The following is a 21371-nucleotide window of genomic DNA, read 5'->3' as shown; positions in this document are numbered from 1 at the left end:
TGAGTGGCAGTTGTTAGTTTGCCATTGGTTTTTGTTATAGTGAGTTACAGAAAGACCAGTGAGTTTGTGTCTTTTACAATGGTGAATTTTAAATGTTCATCTCTTGTATTGATCCAATTGAAGAAGCTCAATAGTGTGTCTTCACTTCCTTTCCAGATTGTCAGAACATCGTCTATATATCTTCTCCAGAGTAAGATATTAGAACTGTAGGGGTTTTGCTGACTCAGGATGTACTTCTCTTCAAAATCGTAGACGTACAAACCCGCTATACTGGGGGCATGTCCGAGTGCGGAACCAAGTAGGTTGAGAAGCCTGACGAGCAGAAGCCGCAAGTAAGTGCCCTGCCTCACAGAATCGAGAGGTGAATACTGCGTCTCGAATCAGTACACGCCCTTTTGCTACTACAGTATCATGGGATACAAACCTTCTGTTTTGCCGCAATTCTTTAGGTAACGGATACCTGCAGTCTTGGCCAACTCGATGCCCATGAAGCGCAAATTGCAGCTTCGAGTGTAAGCCAAACAACCCCTTAACGAGTGATGTTGTGAATTGATGCAAAACTTAGATACCGGTCAGAATTGTTTGGGCGTGTTGTGACGCCGCACTATAGATAGCGATTGCTCTCCCACCCCCTTTCCCCAGTCACGTGTACCTATGACGAGAGTATTCAACTAGCTGTTGGATTTATCGTCAACACATATATGCTCCGGTAAACTCCGCCTGAGCACTTCTGTCAACCACCACAGACAGACCACGGGTACGACGTGTAATGCGAGGTGTTTTACTATCACATGAGTACTCACCTAGCACAATAACCACAATAAGATGTACCCTTGTATTGTGATCCCCAGTACGTTTACCCAACCTTTTGTATGTTTTTTATTTCCACAGGTTTTTCTCCTGAATTCAGGAAAAAGCACTTTTTTAACATCAGACCACTATTTATGGTCTGTTTTTGGATGAGGACTGGACACTCCTTAGCGTGTGTGTACCACCCCATTCAAACAACACGGTCCTGACGAAAACCACATAATACTATCAATGGTTGAAACATGTAGACCTATTTTAACTTGTAAATAATTCACATAGCACACTACGCTATTTTTATTCTTTTTTTCACACGTCTCGTAGCACCTAACCCTACCTAATTAGGCACTGGTGCAACATATCATTTTAATAGGGTCCAAGCACTCCAGAATAAATTCTTGGTGTGAGTAGACTTGAACCCTTTTTAACACACTTGTCACAATTACCATTTGCACATATAATAATCAATAAAAACCCGCTCCACTGTAATCAGGTGTCGCAGCACACCCTATAGGCACTCGGCCTATGGGGTGGGACCCCAATGATGAAGCATGTCACCAACTAGGTTGGTGAGTGAGGGGTCTTCTATAAGGACTATGACTGTCCTTTTAAACAAAAGGTTGGGGCAATCTTTTGCTAAAACCAGAGCCTTAAGCTCCCGATACTGAAGGAATCTCTTCATAGTATAAATTCTTTTTGACCCAGAGGGGGTACTCCTCCACTGTTTGTTGAATTCTAGTTTAGGGGACCAGGAGTTCCCACCACACATAGTACTGTGCAAACTTCCCTTACTCTCCTTTTTGTTATACACATACTAGGCAGCGCACAGCTGCGAGAGCGACACATAACCAGAATATAATTCTTCAACCATGGCCGATAACCAAGGCCTCTCCTACACCTCTGAAGAGGTCGAGGAGGTGATGAGTGATCTCTCTATCTTTGCGGACCCCAGCATCGCTCAAAGCATTTCTGCAACTACGGATTGGGAAAATCTAACAGAGCTAAAGAGGAACAGAATTAGGACAATCCTGCATGGGACTATCCTAAAACAATATTTGGACAAAAACATGGCACCCAAAGGGCTATTAGTATCTAATGCCCCACGAATCTTCTTGGAAGACGCCGTGTTTCGAAAAGATTGGGCTGCTATAGCGTGGCATTGTACCCACGACTGGATAGTCTTAATTTTAAAAACAGCATTAAGACTATCCGAAAAAATTCTAGTAGAAATTCAAACAGCTGAAGGCAACATGAAAACAACTATCACTGGCTTTAAGAAAAAGCTAGACGAACTAAACAAAGAGATGACAGACTATAAAGACAACCTAACGCAACAAAAAGTGCAAAAATTTCAGAAAGATTTAAAAAGATTCACCATGGCGAAAGCATATCCATACTCGGATCCAGAGTATGTACCACCATCCAAGGGGGACGACAACTCTGACGCTTCAAGTAATGCGTCCAGCAACACTTCTAACTCCAGTGGTAATTCCAGCAATGGAAGCATCAAAGCGAGAGGCAGAGGACGAGGCAGAGGGAAAAACAATTGGCCTACATTTAATCCAATGCCAATGCCACATTTTCAAGATGTGTATAACCAACCAAACTTCCCTATGTACGGATAGCAACCTCCCTTCCAACAACCCTTCTTTCCACAAAACCCTTATATGCCCCCTTTTTTAAACCGGGGCGGGAGAGGACGAGGCAGGAGAAAAAACGCCAACCAGGGCAACCAAGTCCATTGGGCACCGGAAGATCCGAATACCAACCAGGGCAAGAACAAGACCCAACAACCAGGACCGAGCAATCGGAGAACCTAATTACAAACCTGTCTAACAGACCTCTCACAAAAGATGAGGAATCAGTACTTAACAAAGGGTTAGGTTTTGTACCTACCGCAAATCTGGACAAATTCAAACTCCACTATGAATTAGCTTCCTTCTTTAGGAAACTAAGATTAAAAGCTTTTTTTGAAAAGAGAACCTCAACTGAGGAAAGCACTGATCCAAATGAAACCGGACATCGAAATAAGTCCACATTCACACCCCCTCCTCACACGGTTCCTGTGGAAATCTCTACTTTCGAACAGGCCGTTTTTAACGAGGTGGAAAAAACATCCCCCAAGAAACCTTTCATGAATCTTACTAGAAAAGAAAATATTGCACTGAAAAATCTTCAAAACTGCGACACCATTATCATTAAACCAGCTGATAAAGGCGGAGGGATAGTCATCCAGGAAAAATCAGCTTACCAGACAGAATGCCTTAGGTTACTGGATGATCCCTTGAACTATCGAAGACTACCGATGGACCCTACAGATGACCTCAGAGGAGAGATCATATCATTAGTGGAACATGGGGAAGCAGAAGGCTACCTCTCCAAACAAGAGGCGGATTTCCTCTGCAAAAGCGAAGGCAAGATTCCCTATTTCTATACGCTGCCCAAATTACACAAAAACAAAATTCCACCACCAGGGAGGCCCATTGTCTCAGGGATTGGCTCATTACTTGAACCCCTGTCTTGTTTTTGCGATGTCTTCTTCAAAACAATGGTTCAAAAAACCAGTACATATTTACGGGATACTAAAAACGTATTACGCCTCCTTGATCAGCTAACCATAGAAGATGACACCATCTTGGTTAGCTTTGACATTGAGAGCTTATATACAAGCATTCCTCAAGATGCTACGCTAGAGGTACTCAAAAGAGCTTTGGAAAAAGAAGACTGGACCTCAAGAACCCCAAGAGAATTTATTTTAGAATGTGCAAGACTGGCTCTGAAAAAAAACTATTTTCAATACGAGGACAAGATCTTTCTCCAAATAGGGGGGACATCTATGGGCAGTAAATTTGCTCCCAGTATAGCGGGTTTGTACGTCTACGATTTTGAAGAGAAGTACATCCTGAGTCAGCAAAACCCCTACAGTTCTAATATCTTACTCTGGAGAAGATATATAGACGATGTTCTGAGAATCTGGAAAGGAAGTGAAGATACACTATTGAGCTTCTTCAATTGGATCAATACAAGAGATGAACATTTAAAATTCACCATTGTAAAAGACACAAACTCACTGGTCTTTCTGGATCTCACTATAACAAAAACCAATGGCAAACTAACAACTGCCACTCATTACAAACCCACAGCCAAAAACAATTTGCTCCGCTTTGAAAGCTTTCACCCTAGACCCCTCCGTGAAAACTTACCATATGGGCAGTACCTACGACTTCGCAGAAATTGCAGCGAACTTGATGACTATAAACATCAGGCACAGGATCTCACAAACAAATTGAAAAATCGGGGTTACCCCAACAAAATCCTGAATAAGAGCCAAAAACGGGCCCGCAACCAACACCGAGCGGCCCTCCTAGAGGATACAACCAGAGCAGAAAAGGAACCTCCATTAACTTGTGTCACAACATATAATACAATTTCCAATGAAGTAACAAAAATCATAGGAAAACACTGGAGCATCCTCAATACTGGAAACCTACATTGGGAAAAGCCCCTCTTTTCATATAAAAGAGCCAGGAGCATCAGAGATGCTGTAGTAAATACCAGACCAAAAACAACCACAACAGAGACTGAGTCTGTTTTGAACAAATGGGGTTTACCAAAAGTGACAGGACACTATAAATGCGGAAATTGCAGCGTTTGCCCGTTCACCAACAATGTGAAAACATTACAACTAGAACCTAACAAAATATGGACGCTCAGGGGGCATACGAACTGTAATAGTGAAAATGTGGTATATTTACTAACGTGTCCTTGTGACCTCAGATACGTGGGTATGACTGGCAGAAAAATTAAGACACGCATTGGTGAACATAGAAGCACCATTAGGTGCAAAAAGACAAATACAAGGCTTACCGAACATTTCCTGTCGGTGGGCCACAGTGCTGATGACATCCGCTGGACAATAATAGAACAATTAAGACCAGGAAACAACATAAACCAACGCCTTTTTGAGAAGGAGCAAAGGTGGGTTTATAGACTTGCCACCCATATAACTGGGCTCAACGATAATATCCCATGGAACTCAGTAATGGGGTAGCCCCTGCAATATGGTGTGTAAGCAATATCCTCTAGAATCCTTATTTTGGTTCCACACATGGTTTGCTAGCTATGAAGATCCTATGATCACACTAAGAACTAAGTAACCAAAACAGATGTACCTATCATGGGTACATGTCCTACACAATCAGTCACCTCTTTGGCTTTCTGGACTATGTTTACGTTTAATTACGAGCGTTTGAAGATCTTTAAAACCTTTTTCCCTTTCCCTATGCGCGACCCGCCCTCGAGCGCTGTTCGCGTTCTCATTCACCATGGTAACCGAATAACGCTGTAAGCAACGTGACTCAAAACGTCACACACAGCATCATCGGGCACCACCGGTGAGCCACGCACTGATTGGCTCGCGGGAACTCCCCGAACGTAGCCACACCTAACCAGGAAGTAACGACCAGTCTACTTCTAGACACCGTTGCCGCTACGGGTTAGTCCACGGGGCATTTCCGAGTGCGGAACCAAGTAGGTTGAGAAGCCTGACGAGCAGAAGCCGCAAGTAAGTGCCCTGCCTCACAGAATCGAGACGTGAATACCGCGTCTCGAATCAGTACACGCCCTTTTGCTACTACAGTATCATGGGATACAAACCTTCCGTTTTGCCGCAATTCTTTAGGTAACGGATACCTGCAGTCTTGGCCAACTCGATGCCCATGAAGCGCAAATTGCAGCTTCGAGTGTAAGCCAAACAACCCCTTAACGAGTGATGTTGTGAATTGATGCAAAACTTAGATACCGGTCAGAATTGTTTGGGCGTGTTGTGACGCCGCACTATAGATAGCGATTGCTCTCCCACCCCCTTTCCCCAGTCACGTGTACCTATGACGAGAGTATTCAACTAGCTGTTGGATTTATCGTCAACACATATATGCTCCGGTAAACTCCGCCTGAGCACTTCTGTCAACCACCACAGACAGACCACGGGTACGACGTGTAATGCGAGGTGTTTTACTATCACATGAGTACTCACCTAGCACAATAACCACAATAAGATGTACCCTTGTATTGTGATCCCCAGTACGTTTACCCAACCTTTTGTATGTTTTTTATTTCCACAGGTTTTTCTCCTGAATTCAGGAAAAAGCACTTTTTTAACATCAGACCACTATTTATGGTCTGTTTTTGGATGAGGACTGGACACTCCTTAGCGTGTGTGTACCACCCCATTCAAACAACACGGTCCTGACGAAAACCACATAATACTATCAATGGTTGAAACATGTAGACCTATTTTAACTTGTAAATAATTCACATAGCACACTACGCTATTTTTATTCTTTTTTTCACACGTCTCGTAGCACCTAACCCTACCTAATTAGGCACTGGTGCAACATATAATTTTAATAGGGTCCAAGCACTCCAGAATAAATTCTTGGTGTGAGTAGACTTGAACCCTTTTTAACACACTTGTCACAATTACCATTTGCACATATAATAATCAATAAAAACCCGCTCCACTGTAATCAGGTGTCGCAGCACACCCTATAGGCACTCGGCCTATGGGGTGGGACCCCAATGATGAAGCATGTCACCAACTAGGTTGGTGAGTGAGGGGTCTTCTATAAGGACTATGACTGTCCTTTTAAACAAAAGGTTGGGGCAATCTTTTGCTAAAACCAGAGCCTTAAGCTCCCGATACTGAAGGAATCTCTTCATAGTATAAATTCTTTTTGACCCAGAGGGGGTACTCCTCCACTGTTTGTTGAATTCTAGTTTAGGGGACCAGGAGTTCCCACCACACATAGTACTGTGCAAACTTCCCTTACTCTCCTTTTTGTTATACACATACTAGGCAGCGCACAGCTGCGAGAGCGACACATAACCAGAATATAATTCTTCAACCATGGCCGATAACCAAGGCCTCTCCTACACCTCTGAAGAGGTCGAGGAGGTGATGAGTGATCTCTCTATCTTTGCGGACCCCAGCATCGCTCAAAGCATTTCTGCAACTACGGATTGGGAAAATCTAACAGAGCTAAAGAGGAACAGAATTTTGACAATCCTGCACGGGACTATCCTAAAACAATATTTGGACAAAAATATGGCACCCAAAGGGCTATTAGTATCTAATGCCCCACGAATCTTCTTGGAAGACGCCGTGTTTCGAAAAGATTGGGCTGCTATAGCGTGGCATTGTACCCACGACTGGATAGTCTTAATTTTAAAAACAGAATTAAGACTATCCGAAAAAATTCTAATAGAAATTCAAACAGCTGAAGGCAACATGAAAACAACTATCACTGGCTTTAAGAAAAAGCTAGACGAACTAAACAAAGAGATGACAGACTATAAAGACAACCTAACGCAACAAAAAGTGCAAAAATTTCAGAAAGATTTAAAAAGATTCACCATGGCGAAAGCATATCCATACTCGGATCCAGAGTATGTACCACCATCCAAGGGGGACGACAACTCTGACGCTTCAAGTAATGCGTCCAGCAACACTTCTAACTCCAGTGGTAATTCCAGCAATGGAAGCATCAAAGCGAGAGGCAGAGGACGAGGCAGAGGGAAAAACAATTGGCCTACATTTAATCCAATGCCAATGCCACATTTTCAAGATGTGTATAACCAACCAAACTTCCCTATGTACGGATGGCAACCTCCCTTCCAACAACCCTTCTTTCCACAAAACCCTTATATGCCCCCTTTTTTAAACCGGGGCGGGAGAGGACGAGGCAGGAGAAAAAACGCCAACCAGGGCAACCAAGTCCATTGGGCACCGGAAGATCCGAATACCAACCAGGGCAAGAACAAGACCCAACAACCAGGACCGAGCAATCGGAGAACCTAATTACAAACCTGTCTAACAGACCTCTCACAAAAGATGAGGAATCAGTACTTAACAAAGGGTTAGGTTTTGTACCTACCGCAAATCTGGACAAATTCAAACTCCACTATGAATTAGCTTCCTTCTTTAGGAAACTAAGATTAAAAGCTTTTTTTGAAAAGAGAACCTCAACTGAGGAAAGCACTGATCCAAATGAAACCGGACTTCGAAATAAGTCCACATTCACACCCCCTCCTCACACGGTTCCTGTGGAAATCTCTACTTTCGAACAGGCCGTTTTTAACGAGGTGGAAAAAACATCCCCCAAGAAACCTTTCATAAATCTTACTAGAAAAGAAAATATTGCACTGAAAAATCTTCAAAACTGCGACACCATTATCATTAAACCAGCTGATAAAGGCGGAGGGATAGTCATCCAGGAAAAATCAGCTTACCAGACAGAATGCCTTAGGTTACTGGATGATCCCTTGAACTATCGAAGACTACCGATGGACCCTACAGATGACCTCAGAGGAGAGATCATATCATTAGTGGAACATGGGGAAGCAGAAGGCTACCTCTCCAAACAAGAGGCGGATTTCCTCTGCAAAAGCGAAGGCAAGATTCCCTATTTCTATACGCTGCCCAAATTACACAAAAACAAAATTCCACCACCAGGGAGGCCCATTGTCTCAGGGATTGGCTCATTACTTGAACCCCTGTCTTGTTTTTGCGATGTCTTCTTCAAAACAATGGTTCAAAAAACCAGTACATATTTACGGGATACTAAAAACGTATTACGCCTCCTTGATCAGCTAACCATAGAAGATGACACCATCTTGGTTAGCTTTGACATTGAGAGCTTATATACAAGCATTCCTCAAGATGCTACGCTAGAGGTACTCAAAAGAGCTCTGGAAAAAGAAGACTGGACCTCAAGAACCCCAAGAGAATTTATTTTAGAATGTGCAAGACTGGCTCTGAAAAAAAACTATTTTCAATACGAGGACAAGATCTTTCTCCAAATAGGGGGGACATCTATGGGCAGTAAATTTGCTCCCAGTATAGCGGGTTTGTACGTCTACGATTTTGAAGAGAAGTACATCCTGAGTCAGCAAAACCCCTACAGTTCTAATATCTTACTCTGGAGAAGATATATAGACGATGTTCTGACAATCTGGAAAGGAAGTGAAGACACACTATTGAGCTTCTTCAATTGGATCAATACAAGAGATGAACATTTAAAATTCACCATTGTAAAAGACACAAACTCACTGGTCTTTCTCGATCTCACTATAACAAAAACCAATGGCAAACTAACAACTGCCACTCATTACAAACCCACAGCCAAAAACAATTTGCTCCGCTTTGAAAGCTTTCACCCTAGACCCCTCCGTGAAAACTTACCATATGGGCAGTACCTACGACTTCGCAGAAATTGCAGCGAACTTGATGACTATAAACATCAGGCACAGGATCTCACAAACAAATTGAAAAATCGGGGTTACCCCAACAAAATCCTGAATAAGAGCCAAAAACGGGCCCGCAACCAACACCGAGCGGCCCTCCTAGAGGATACAACCAGAGCAGAAAAGGAACCTCCATTAACTTGTGTCACAACATATAATACAATTTCCAATGAAGTAACAAAAATCATAGGAAAACACTGGAGCATCCTCAATACTGGAAACCTACATTGGGAAAAGCCCCTCTTTTCATATAAAAGAGCCAGGAGCATCAGAGATGCTGTAGTAAATACCAGACCAAAAACAACCACAACAGAGACTGAGTCTGTTTTGAACAAATGGGGTTTACCAAAAGTGACAGGACACTATAAATGCGGAAATTGCAGCGTTTGCCCGTTCACCAACAATGTGAAAACATTACAACTAGAACCTAACAAAATATGGACGCTCAGGGGGCATACGAACTGTAATAGTGAAAATGTGGTATATTTACTAACGTGTCCTTGTGACCTCAGATACGTGGGTATGACTGGCAGAAAAATTAAGACACGCATTGGTGAACATAGAAGCACCATTAGGTACAAAAAGACAAATACAAGGCTTACCGAACATTTCCTGTCGGTGGGCCACAGTGCTGATGACATCCGCTGGACAATGATAGAACAATTAAGACCAGGAAACAACATAAACCAACGCCTTTTTGAGAAGGAGCAAAGGTGGGTTTATAGACTTGCCACCCATATAACTGGGCTCAACGATAATATCCCATGGAACTCAGTAATGGGGTAGCCCCTGCAATATGGTGTGTAAGCAATATCCTCTAGAATCCTTATTTTGGTTCCACACATGGTTTGCTAGCTATGAAGATCCTATGATCACACTAAGAACTAAGTAACCAAAACAGATGTACCTATCATGGGTACATGTCCTACACAATCAGTCACCTCTTTGGCTTTCTGGACTATGTTTACGTTTAATTACGAGCGTTTGAAGATCTTTAAAACCTTTTTCCCTTTCCCTATGCGCGACCCGCCCTCGAGCGCTGTTCGCGTTCTCATTCACCATGGTAACCGAATAACGCTGTAAGCAACGTGACTCAAAACGTCACACACAGCATCATCGGGCACCACCGGTGAGCCACGCACTGATTGGCTAGCGGGAACTCCCCGAACGTAGCCACACCTAACCAGGAAGTAACGACCAGTCTACTTCTAGACACCGTTGCCGCTACGGGTTAGTCCTCGGGGCATTTCCGAGTGCGGAACCAAGTAGGTTGAGAAGCCTGACGAGCAGAAGCCGCAAGTAAGTGCCCTGCCTCACAGAATCGAGACGTGAATACCGCGTCTCGAATCAGTACACGCCCTTTTGCTACTACAGTATCATGGGATACAAACCTTCCGTTTTGCCGCAATTCTTTAGGTAACGGATACCTGCAGTCTTGGCCAACTCGATGCCCATGAAGCGCAAATTGCAGCTTCGAGTGTAAGCCAAACAACCCCTTAACGAGTGATGTTGTGAATTGATGCAAAACTTAGATACCGGTCAGAATTGTTTGGGCGTGTTGTGACGCCGCACTATAGATAGCGATTGCTCTCCCACCCCCTTTCCCCAGTCACGTGTACCTATGACGAGAGTATTCAACTAGCTGTTGGATTTATCGTCAACACATATATGCTCCGGTAAACTCCGCCTGAGCACTCCTGTCAACCACCACAGACAGACCACGGGTACGACGTGTAATGCGAGGTGTTTTACTATCACATGAGTACTCACCTAGCACAATAACCACAATAAGATGTACCCTTGTATTGTGATCCCCAGTACGTTTACCCAACCTTTTGTATGTTTTTTATTTCCACAGGTTTTTCTCCTGAATTCAGGAAAAAGCACTTTTTTAACATCAGACCACTATTTATGGTCTGTTTTTGGATGAGGACTGGACACTCCTTAGCGTGTGTGTACCACCCCATTCAAACAACACGGTCCTGACGAAAACCACATAATACTATCAATGGTTGAAACATGTAGACCTATTTTAACTTGTAAATAATTCACATAGCACACTACGCTATTTTTATTCTTTTTTTCACACGTCTCGTAGCACCTAACCCTACCTAATTAGGCACTGGTGCAACATATAATTTTAATAGGGTCCAAGCACTCCAGAATAAATTCTTGGTGTGAGTAGACTTGAACCCTTTTTAACACACTTGTCACAATTACCATTTGCACATATAATAATCAATAAAAACCCGCTCCACTGTAATCAGGTGTCGCAGCACACCCTATAGGCACTCGGCCTATGGGGTGGGACCCCAATGATGAAGCATGTCACCAACTAGGTTGGTGAGTGAGGGGTCTTCTATAAGGACTATGACTGTCCTTTTAAACAAAAGGTTGGGGCAATCTTTTGCTAAAACCAGAGCCTTAAGCTCCCGATACTGAAGGAATCTCTTCATAGTATAAATTCTTTTTGACCCAGAGGGGGTACTCCTCCACTGTTTGTTGAATTCTAGTTTAGGGGACCAGGAGTTCCCACCACACATAGTACTGTGCAAACTTCCCTTACTCTCCTTTTTGTTATACACATGTGTACATATTCCCCTGTCCTAATTTCCATCATGAACTAGTACATTAAACACGAATGTTCTCCCTGTCCCAAATATGGCAATGTTTAAGCAAGAGACTGAGGGTTTTTTTAAATAAATTTTACAACTCATTACCTGTTCATTTACAGTCTAATGTTCATCTTCTACTTTTTACACATTCAGGTATTTTATACTTTTGTAATGGTTTTTATTAACTGTACAATAAAGTTTATCACTATTCCCTGTAGATGCTGCCAGTCAGCTCAGTCTATATTGTGTGATTACCATCTAATGTGTTTTATGATAATACAAAGGCTATTTTTGATACAACCTTGTGTGGACTTTCTTTTGTGGTCTGCCTAGCGCGTTGCTGCTGTTGTGTGTGTTGCGCAAACGCTTTACACATTGCCTCAGGGATAAGCCTGACATCTCGTGCCAAGCTACCAAGGGGTTGAACAGGGGTTATCTTGGCGCGTAGCGCCCTTGCCCTGACTAGAGTGGTGGTCTCTGCCTGGCTTTGGGGCAAGCTTTAGCCAACCAGAGATCCCATTTCTAACATACGTGAAATGCAAATCCACCATTTAGCACTATATTTTAGTGTGCAATGTGCCCTGACATCAATTTTTTAGGAAGGCAGACTTTGTGCTAAAAAATAGCGCAAATGCATAAGCAACACAAACATCAGCAGCTTGTGTCCTGTTGTTCCAATACTATTGGATATGCCCGGACATGGCCGGCTCACTGTATCACTGTAACCAAGCTGTACCCAGCTGATGAGCCCATAACTAGGACAAAACTAGTCCTGGGATGCTTGTCTTTCAGTTTAGAGAGAACCTGACCTGGCAGTTCAGCCTGGAATGTTCCCATGAGGAGCAAGGTCAGGACTGATTTACAGCCATATGGCTGGGTCGAAACTGAGATGGTGAATTGTCCGTGGGCTGCAGGGGGTTTAGTGCCTGCTGTGGACCAGTCATGCGCATTTGGAGTATGCCAGCTGTATCTACAACATGTAGGGCTTGTTTGGAGTCCAGGCGTTGCAGTCAACCCTCGCTGAGCACAGCTTTGGTTGGAGGTCATCTCCCTTTGTGCAATTTGTCTCACCATCTTCCTCACTTATATGCACACTCACTGGGGTGTGACATCTGCTACAGATTGGGCGCAGTGCCAGACTGGAGGCCATGCTCTATGGCTAACCCTAGGTCGCACGGAATCGCCAAGTTCTGCGGAATGGATGTAGGGCCTGGTCAGAGGCCCAGCCCTATTACCTACCTCAGCTGTGCACGGTCTTTGGCCATGTGCAGAAGTGGTTCTAAATTGTGTTACAAAAAAATATGACCTTTGAAAAAATTTAAAAAAGGTTATAACTCAGTCATGTTCTCACTCAAACTAGAAAAAAAACACTGATATGTGATAGATGTAAAAAGGGATGACACTTTTTATGTCATCAACATCATGTGTGATGTCATACACAGAGCAGTGTTATGTTATATTCTGTTTATTTGTAAGATGCACTCCCATCCCTGGGGGTATCCTGTTTTCTTGCTCCATTTGCCTTCTGTCCACATCTGGGACATCTATTTTTACAAAGAAAAATACTGCTTTATGTTTAGGCTATGGAAATGCATTTGAGGATTATATTTTAGGTCTGTGTAGAGTGAAGATTTTGTGCTGCCTTACTCAATTGTGTATATGTAGGTTCATGGGACTGTGTGGAGTGGTATTATAAAGTTCTGCTCACTATATGTGTATGCATAGATACTTAAGAACCTTACATACTTACTTGCATTCAGGTATTTGTTTTTTTGACACTTGCAATCAGCATACCCTGCACTGTAAGTGCACAGCTCGTTATCAGCACAAGCAGGGTCACACTGCGGCACACCTGAAACAATACAAACCACAGATCAGAAGCTTTGAAGACAGTCTCTGAATATTAGGCAACCTTGACGATGACAATGCTAAACACACCAACATATTAAGGCACTGCTGCTAAACATGCCAACACTATGCCTTGGTGCAACCCCTCACACTGCTTATGAAATGGCAGCTTTTAATTTAGCGGCCATCCTCATCCCTTGCATGTGTGAGAAGTGGGTGAACACAGCTTGGAACCACAAGAGCCTGTGGGTATCACGACTCGCAGGTCTATTATATCTGTGTATTAAAAAGTGATAATCACCATCTCGGTATTCCCTGTGCTCAGCACTGTCAGGCCATCCACTAGGACACAACATATCACTCACATATTCACATGCCATCGTACATGTTTACAGTTAGGAAGAGGGATATAAAGCAGACACCTTGTAAGAGCACTGCTGATAATCTCCTAGTGTGTTCTGCACAACCCCTGCATGAGCACTGCTGGTGAACTCCTGGTGTGTTCATCACACCCCCTGTAAGAGCACTGCTGGTGATCTCCTGGTGTATTCTGCTCACCCCCTGTAGGAGCACTACTGGTGAACTCCTGGTGTGTTCTGCACACCCCCTGCAAGAGCACTGCTGATGAACTCCTGGTGTGTTCTTCACACCCCCTGTAAGAGCACTGCTAGTGCACTCCTGGTGTGTTCTGCACACCCTCTGCAAGAGCACTGCTGGTGAACTCCTGGTGGGTTCATCACACCCCCTGTAAGAGCACTGCTGGTGATCTCCTGGTGTATTCTGCTCACCCCCTATAAGAGCAGTGCTGGTGATGTCCTGGTGTGTTCTGCGCACCCCCTGTAAGAGCACTGCAGTGAACTCCGGGTGTGTTCTGCACACCCCCTGTAAGAGCACTGCTGATGAACTCCGGGTGTGTTCTGCACACCCCCTGTAAGAGCACTGCTGGTGATTTCCAGGAGTTTTCTGCCCAACCCCTGCAAGAGCACAGCTGGTGAACTCCTGGTGTGTTATGTACTGTAAGAGCACTGCAGAAGAACTCCTGGTGTGTTCTTCACTGTAAGAGTCCTGCTGGTGAACGTCTGGTGTGTGCAGCTCACACCCTGTTAGAGCAGGGCTGGTGATCTCCTGATGTGTTCTGCTCACCCCCTGTGAGAGCAGTGCTGGTGATTGCCTGTTGTGTTCTGCATACCCCTGTAAGAGCACTGCTGGTGAACTCCTGGTGTGTTCTGCACTGTAAGAGCATTGCTGGTAATCACCTGGTGTGCTCTTCACACTCCTTGTAAGAACATCGCTGGTGAACTCCTGGTGTGTTATGCACACCCCCTGTAGGAGCACTACTGGTGAACTCCTGGTGTGTTCTACACACCCCCTGCAAGAACACTGCTGGTGAACTCATGTTGTGTTCTGCACTATAAGAGCACTGCTGGTGATCATTTGGGGAACTCAGTACATCCCCTGTAAGAGCAGTGCTGGTGATCTCCCGGTGTGTTCTGCTCACCTCCTGTAAGAGCAGTGCTGGTGATTGCCTGTTGTGTTCTGCATACTTCTGTAAGGGCACTGCTGGTGATCTCCAATTGTGTTCTGCACAGCACCTGCAAGAGCACAGCTGGGGGTCTCCTGGTGTGTTCTGCACTGTAAGAGCACTGCTGGTGATCATATGGTGTGCTCTGTACACCCCTTGTAAGAGCACTGCTGGTGAACTCCTGGTGTGTTCTGCACATCCCCTGCAACAACACTGCTGGTGAACTCCTGGTGTGCTCTACACTGTAAGAGAACTGCTGGTGATCTCCAGGTGTGTTCTACACTGTAAGAACACTGCTGTTGATCACTTGGTCTGTTCTGCACACCCCCCTACAAGAGCACTGCTGGTGAACTCCTGGTGCGTTCTGCACACCCCCTGCAGCAGCACTGCTGGTGAACTCCTGGTGTGTTTTGCACTGTAAGAGCACTGCAGGTGAACTTCTGGTGTGTTCTGCACTGTAGGAGCACTGCTGGTGAACCCCTGGTCTGTTCTGCACATCCCCAGCAAGAGCAATGTTGGTGATCTTGTGGTGTGTTCTGCACTGTAAGAGCAATGCTGGTGATCACCTGGTGTGCTCTGTACACCCCTGGTAAGAGCACTGCTGGTGAACTCCTGGTGTGTTCTGCACACCGCCTGCAAAAACACTGCTGGTGATCTCCTGGTGTGTTCTGCACTGTAAGAGCACTGCTGGTGATCATATGGTGTGCTCTGTACATCCCTTGTAAGAGCGCTGCTGGTGAACTCCTGGTGTGTTCTGCTGCCCCCCGTTAAGAGCAGTGCTGGTGATCTCCTGGTGTGTTCTGCTCACCCCCTGTAAGAGCAGTGCTGGTGATTGCCTGTTGTGTTCTGCACACCTCTGTAAGGGCACTGCTGGTGATCTCCAGGTGTGTTCTGCACACCCCCTGCAAGAGCATAGCTGGTGACCTCCTGGTGTGTTCTGCGCTGTAAGAGCACTGCTGTAGATCACCTGGTGTGCTCTGTACTCCCCTGGTAAGAGCACTGCTGGTGAACTCCTGGTGGGTTCTGCTCACCTCCTGCAAGAACACTGCTGATGAACTCTTGGTATGTTCTGCACTGTAAGAGCACTGCTGGTGTTCACCTTGTGTGCTCTGTACAACCCTTGTAAGAGCACTGCTGGTGAACTCCTGGTGTTTTCTGCTTACCCCCTGTTAGGGCACTGCTGGTGATCTCCAGGTGTGTTTTGCTCACCCTCTGTAAGAGCAGTGCTTGTGATCGCCTGCTGTGTTCTGCACATCCCTGTAAGGGCACTGCTGGTGCTTTCTTGGTGTGTTTGGTACACCCCCCTGCAGGAGCACTGCTGGTGATCTCCAGGTGTGTTCTGCAGACCCCCTGTAAAGGCACTGCCGGTGCTTTATTGGTGTGTTCTGTACACCCTCATTAGGAGCATGGTTGGTGATGGTATGCAGACAAAATATCGAAATTTAAAATATCGACATACAATAATATCGATGTTTACATATCGAAGGGACATAATATAGAAGGTAAGTAATATCGATAGATATTAATATCGAAATTATTAATATCGAAGTTTTAAATATCGATGTTAGTAATATCGATGTTAATAATTTCGATGTTACTAATATCGATTTTTATTTAATTTTGTGTATATTATTATGTGTTTATTATGTTTTTAATGTATTTTTATGTAATTTAATTAATTTATGTATTTTAGTACTGTAGCGGGTTGTGGGTTTTTAGGGGAAGAGGGTGGGAAGTAATTTAATGATATATTAATTAATAATTAATAGGAATTATAAGTTAATTTTAATTCATTTGTAAATAATTTAAATTAATCGGTAATCAATTTTTATTAATTGATTAATTGATAATTATGTTCTGTAGCGGGTTGTGGGTTTATAGGGGAATAGGATGGGTAGTAATTTAATTATACTAAATTAATTATTAATTATTAGGAATTATAAATATATTTGAATTAATTGGTAATTAATTTGAATTAATTGGTAATTAAATTGTATTAATTGATTAATTGATAATTATGTTCTGTAGCGGGTTGTGGGTTTATAGGGGAATAGGGTGGGAAGTTTACAATGGCCTGCCTGTAGAAAAACGTTAAATAGGCATGGATGGCTGGGGTACGCTGTAACGCAGACAAAGGGCAGTCATATGTGAACTGCGCTCTTGCAGTACAAGGGATTTGCAAGGATAAATAACTGTGTGCTGTGGACTGGAGTGAGCTAAATAACGGTGATGGATCAAGCCCTGATCTTTGGACTGGGTAAGAGTGGTCTGGTTAATTCAGACACTCTGTTCATCACCACCCCCTTTTCTGAATCGTTTTTGGCCACTATAGGTGTGGCAGGGTATACTCAGACATGAGTCCCTTGCTCACTGCTCCATCAGGATTCAAGCAAGCCGGGCCGACGAGGCTGAAATGCCAGAAACCGGTCCCCGGTAGCTTGTATTTTTTCTGGTGAAGAATTGGCTTCGTAGTTTGGTCTGCCCTGTTCCCATGATGCACTGGGCCAGGGACAGAATAATTTGCATATAGCCAGGTTCTGAGCTGGGATGGGGCAGTGAGCTAAATAACGGTGATGGATCAAGCCCTGATCTTTGGACTGGGTAAGAGTGGTCTGCTTAATTCAGACACTCTGTTCATCACCACCCCTTTTTCTGAATCGTTTTTTGGCCACTATAGGTGTGGCAGGGTATACTCAGACATGAGTCCCTTGCTCACTGCTCCATCAGGATTCAAGCAAGCCGGGCCGACGAGGCTGAAATGCCAGAAACCGGTCCCCGGTAGCTTGTATCCTTTCTGGTGAAGAATTGGCTTGGTAGTTTGGTCTGCCCTGTTCCCATGATGCACTGGGCCAGGGACAGACTAATTTGCATATAGCCAGGTTCTGAGCTGGGATGGGGCAGTGAGCTAAATAACGGTGATGGATCAAGCCCTGATCTTTGGACTGGGTAAGAGTGGTCTGCTTAATTCAGACACTCTGTTCATCACCACCCCCTTTTCTGAATCGTGGACTGGAGGAGCAGCAAAACATAATTGTGACAGAGTAGAGGTATCTGAGATTCTGAGCCTGATATCCCGAGGCTCTACACCTACTTGTCCAGCGGCCGGGCTTGGCTCCGCCACATTGTCCTTGTAATCGACCGTCCGGGCTTGGCTCCGCCGGTCGAACTCCATCTCCCAGCAGCCTCCAGGGGAGGCGACGACACCAGCTAACAGCGCGCCAGGTGGCGCATTAAGCACTGGCAGGTCCCTCATCCCGCGAGGACGCGCGCGGGACGTGCCGGACGAAGCCCGGACTAAGGGCGGACAGTCTAAGACAGTCCGAGACAGGCAGAGACTGGGCTGGGCCAGTTACTCTGTCCATTTTCCTCAAGGTGAGACTTTCCTATTGCTCTAGGCCCAACTCGGTCACTACTGTTTACAGACATTGTTGAACTGTGGCTACGCTGCTCTGAGGGTTTGGGATACACGTTGTCAACATATACACATAGGTAATTTGGAAAGGGTACTGTACACTGGTGCACTATGTCTAGTAAAAAGCTATCTCCGGCTAGAAATACTATGGACAACTACTTAGTCCAGGTAGTTGCTAAAATCAACAGCGAAAGGAGATCCTCACTTGGGTTGGGTGTATCTCCTAAATCATCTACACCCACCTTATTGGCACCAGACCTGGCCCAATCCCCTGAGTTAGCCAACAGTAGTAGCACTGCTGCAATATTTGACCATATTGACAATGTGTTTTCGGCTCAGATAAGCTGTGTAGTAGAAGAGAGTGACAACGAGGAGGTGGCTGAAGTACATCTAACTGAGGAAAAAGCCCCTACCCCAGTGCCTGCACCACGTATTACTAGAGGTGTCAGAAAGGACCAGCCAAAACGTGGAGGGCTTCGATCAATCCGGAAAACCCCCCTAGTAATATTGTGGTGGAGGAAGATGGATTAATTGATGAAGATTCCATGTCCTTAACAAATGAGCAATTTAAAAAACTGTTGGGCATGAATGACACTAAGGTTAAGGTTATTGTAAAGCCATTGGTAGGCATGATAGAGAAGCTCACTAGCGAGGTCAACCGACTAGGGGGTCTATTGAACAAAGCATTAGCTGAAGTAGAAAAGCTGCCTGATGAAGTCGCTAATAGGGCTGGGCTAGTGTTAGGCTCCACTACACATGTGGGCGACGGCGGTGCCTTCCCTTTGCTCAACCAACCGGTGGCTCCTCAGGTAGCTACATTAGATGGAGAGCGGGGGGAAGTTGTCCCTCCAGTTGTATATACTGCTTCGGAACCTACGAAAGGTTCGGTTGAGCTTATAGTTGAGGCTTCTCCTCTAGTCCTGGTCCTAGCTAACGTCCCCACATTGGCTCCAGGACAGGACGAAACTACTTCATCCCTGTTGTCCAAAGCCCTACACTGGCTGACAGATAATATGAAGATAACTCCCTGGGGCAAGCAACAGTTGGCAGAAGAACTAGTTATGGCCAGGAGGGTGGAGTGGAATGGAAACAGTCCAAAAAGATTCAGGGGTGATTGTGTTGTTTTGAATTTCTCAGACCCAGATGTTTTAACCAACATATTGCCCAATATTCTACCGCCACAGCATAGATCCACTGAGATTATTCCACTCACTTTAGACTTCTTTTACTATCAGAGTGGGAGGGTTCCTAACCGGTGTACGTTAAGGACAAGATGGAATGTGGTTTCAACTAAGGGGAGGAGGGCTACTCAATCCACTGGGTGGGGATTAAATCTGGAGAATAGGTATTCAGCTCTTTCTAATCTGAACGATTGTGATTGACTTCCTGGGGGCAAATGTTTAGCATTATCCGCTACAACCAATCAGAGTTTATGCAGCTTGCCCGTCTAGAATGACAATTGTTGCAGAAATAGGTCGAAGACTAAACCGGGGGCCGTGTCTGGCAAGAGGGATCCTCAAACAGTTACGGCTTCATCCACTGTTCACTGCAATCTTGTAGTTGGTTCTCAGGGGGCAGGTAACAGTGCTACTACAAGCAATATAGCCCAGTTAAGTCCAGTAGTGATAGTAGCAGGTGAGCCTAGAATCCCGCATGTTACTCCTGAAGTGTTAGTTGGCCGTTTTTCTGGGGGGGCGAATCTAATCTCTTGGAACGTGGCTGGGCTGTCCTCTAAACTAGACTGTGGGGACCGGCTTGGCTTTGTAAGCTTATTTGATGTGTGCATATTCCAGGAGACTTGGGCTTGCGAACCTGTTTTTGTGTTAGGATATCTAAATTTTTCTGTACCAGCGATAAAGGGTCCAAAAGGGAGACCAATGGAGGGTCTCACAATTTGGGTCCGACAGTCCCTTAAATTCACAACCAAAAGTATAGGGACTAGTCATAATGACATCCAGTTGATCAGGATAACTAATGATATTCTAGGGTCACTTGACATTTATAATATATATGCTAGAAGTGCTAAGGGTGGCCGATCCGAAGTTTTAATTGCCTTAGAAAACTTTCTTGATATATATTCCTATGACAATAATATTGTTATTGCAGGCGACCTTAATAGAACGTTCGAGCCTTTGGTAGCGGGTGAGGCCGTCTTTGGAGCAGAAGTGGACTCCAATTGGGGTATCCCTGAGATACAAGTGAAGCCAGTCACACGTTGGACTGAGGACATAATAGCTCTGAATGCCAAGTGTCTCGAAAAAGGTCTGAGAGCTCTGAATGGAAGAACAGCACGGGATAAAAATGGCTCTATGACTTTTGATAATGGGAGACATAAAAGTCGAATAGACTATGTAATCTGTAGCATGACTCTGTGGCCATCTGTCTGTGACATGGAGGTTGTCGTGAGACCCGAGAGCGACCACAACCCCCTATGTGTGGAGCACAAATGGTGGCCCGCTAGGACAAATTCCATCTGCTCGAATGCTCTTGTTCCGCCTTTGATCATCCCAGCAAATAATATGCGCAGGCTCAAATGGGCTAGCGTAGTGACCAATCCGCAGGCCATTGATACTATTAATTATGAAACTGACCAAGCTATATTAGCTATGGAATCAATTTGCGTTTCCTCTTCTGGCTTGGGGGATGTGGTCAACATCCATGATACCCTCTTTGGCAAGATCAAAAAACATTTTCTATAACCTGCTAAGCGAAATGGGGCAATAGCTTATAAAGGGTGGGAAGTATTTAAATTATACAAAAATTATTATTAATTATTAGGAGATATAAATTAATTTTAATTCATTGGTAAATATTTTTAAATTGCTGGTAATTACATTTTATTAATTGATTAATTGATAATTAT

The 21371-nt window shown here is 44.5% G+C and overlaps 1 protein-coding gene across 1 annotated transcript in view; it reads right to left on the bottom strand.

Moving 5' to 3' along the window:
• Positions 1-15295, bottom strand: part of LOC144827875 (uromodulin-like) — a 235587-nt gene extending 220292 nt beyond the window's left edge. The window contains exons 1-2 of the mRNA XM_078686039.1: positions 15073-15295; positions 13477-13578 (exon numbers count right to left, since the gene is read on the bottom strand). Of these exons, the coding sequence (XP_078542165.1) occupies positions 13477-13578; positions 15073-15295 (325 nt within the window). The remainder of the gene's footprint in view (positions 1-13476; positions 13579-15072) is intronic.
• Between the last annotated feature and the right edge of the window lie 6076 nt (positions 15296-21371).

This window comes from Lissotriton helveticus, chromosome 4_1 (assembly GCF_964261635.1).
Source record: "Lissotriton helveticus chromosome 4_1, aLisHel1.1, whole genome shotgun sequence".
In the NCBI taxonomy this organism is placed as follows: domain Eukaryota; kingdom Metazoa; phylum Chordata; class Amphibia; order Caudata; family Salamandridae; genus Lissotriton; species Lissotriton helveticus.
This window is presented reverse-complemented; position numbering and strand designations above follow the sequence as displayed.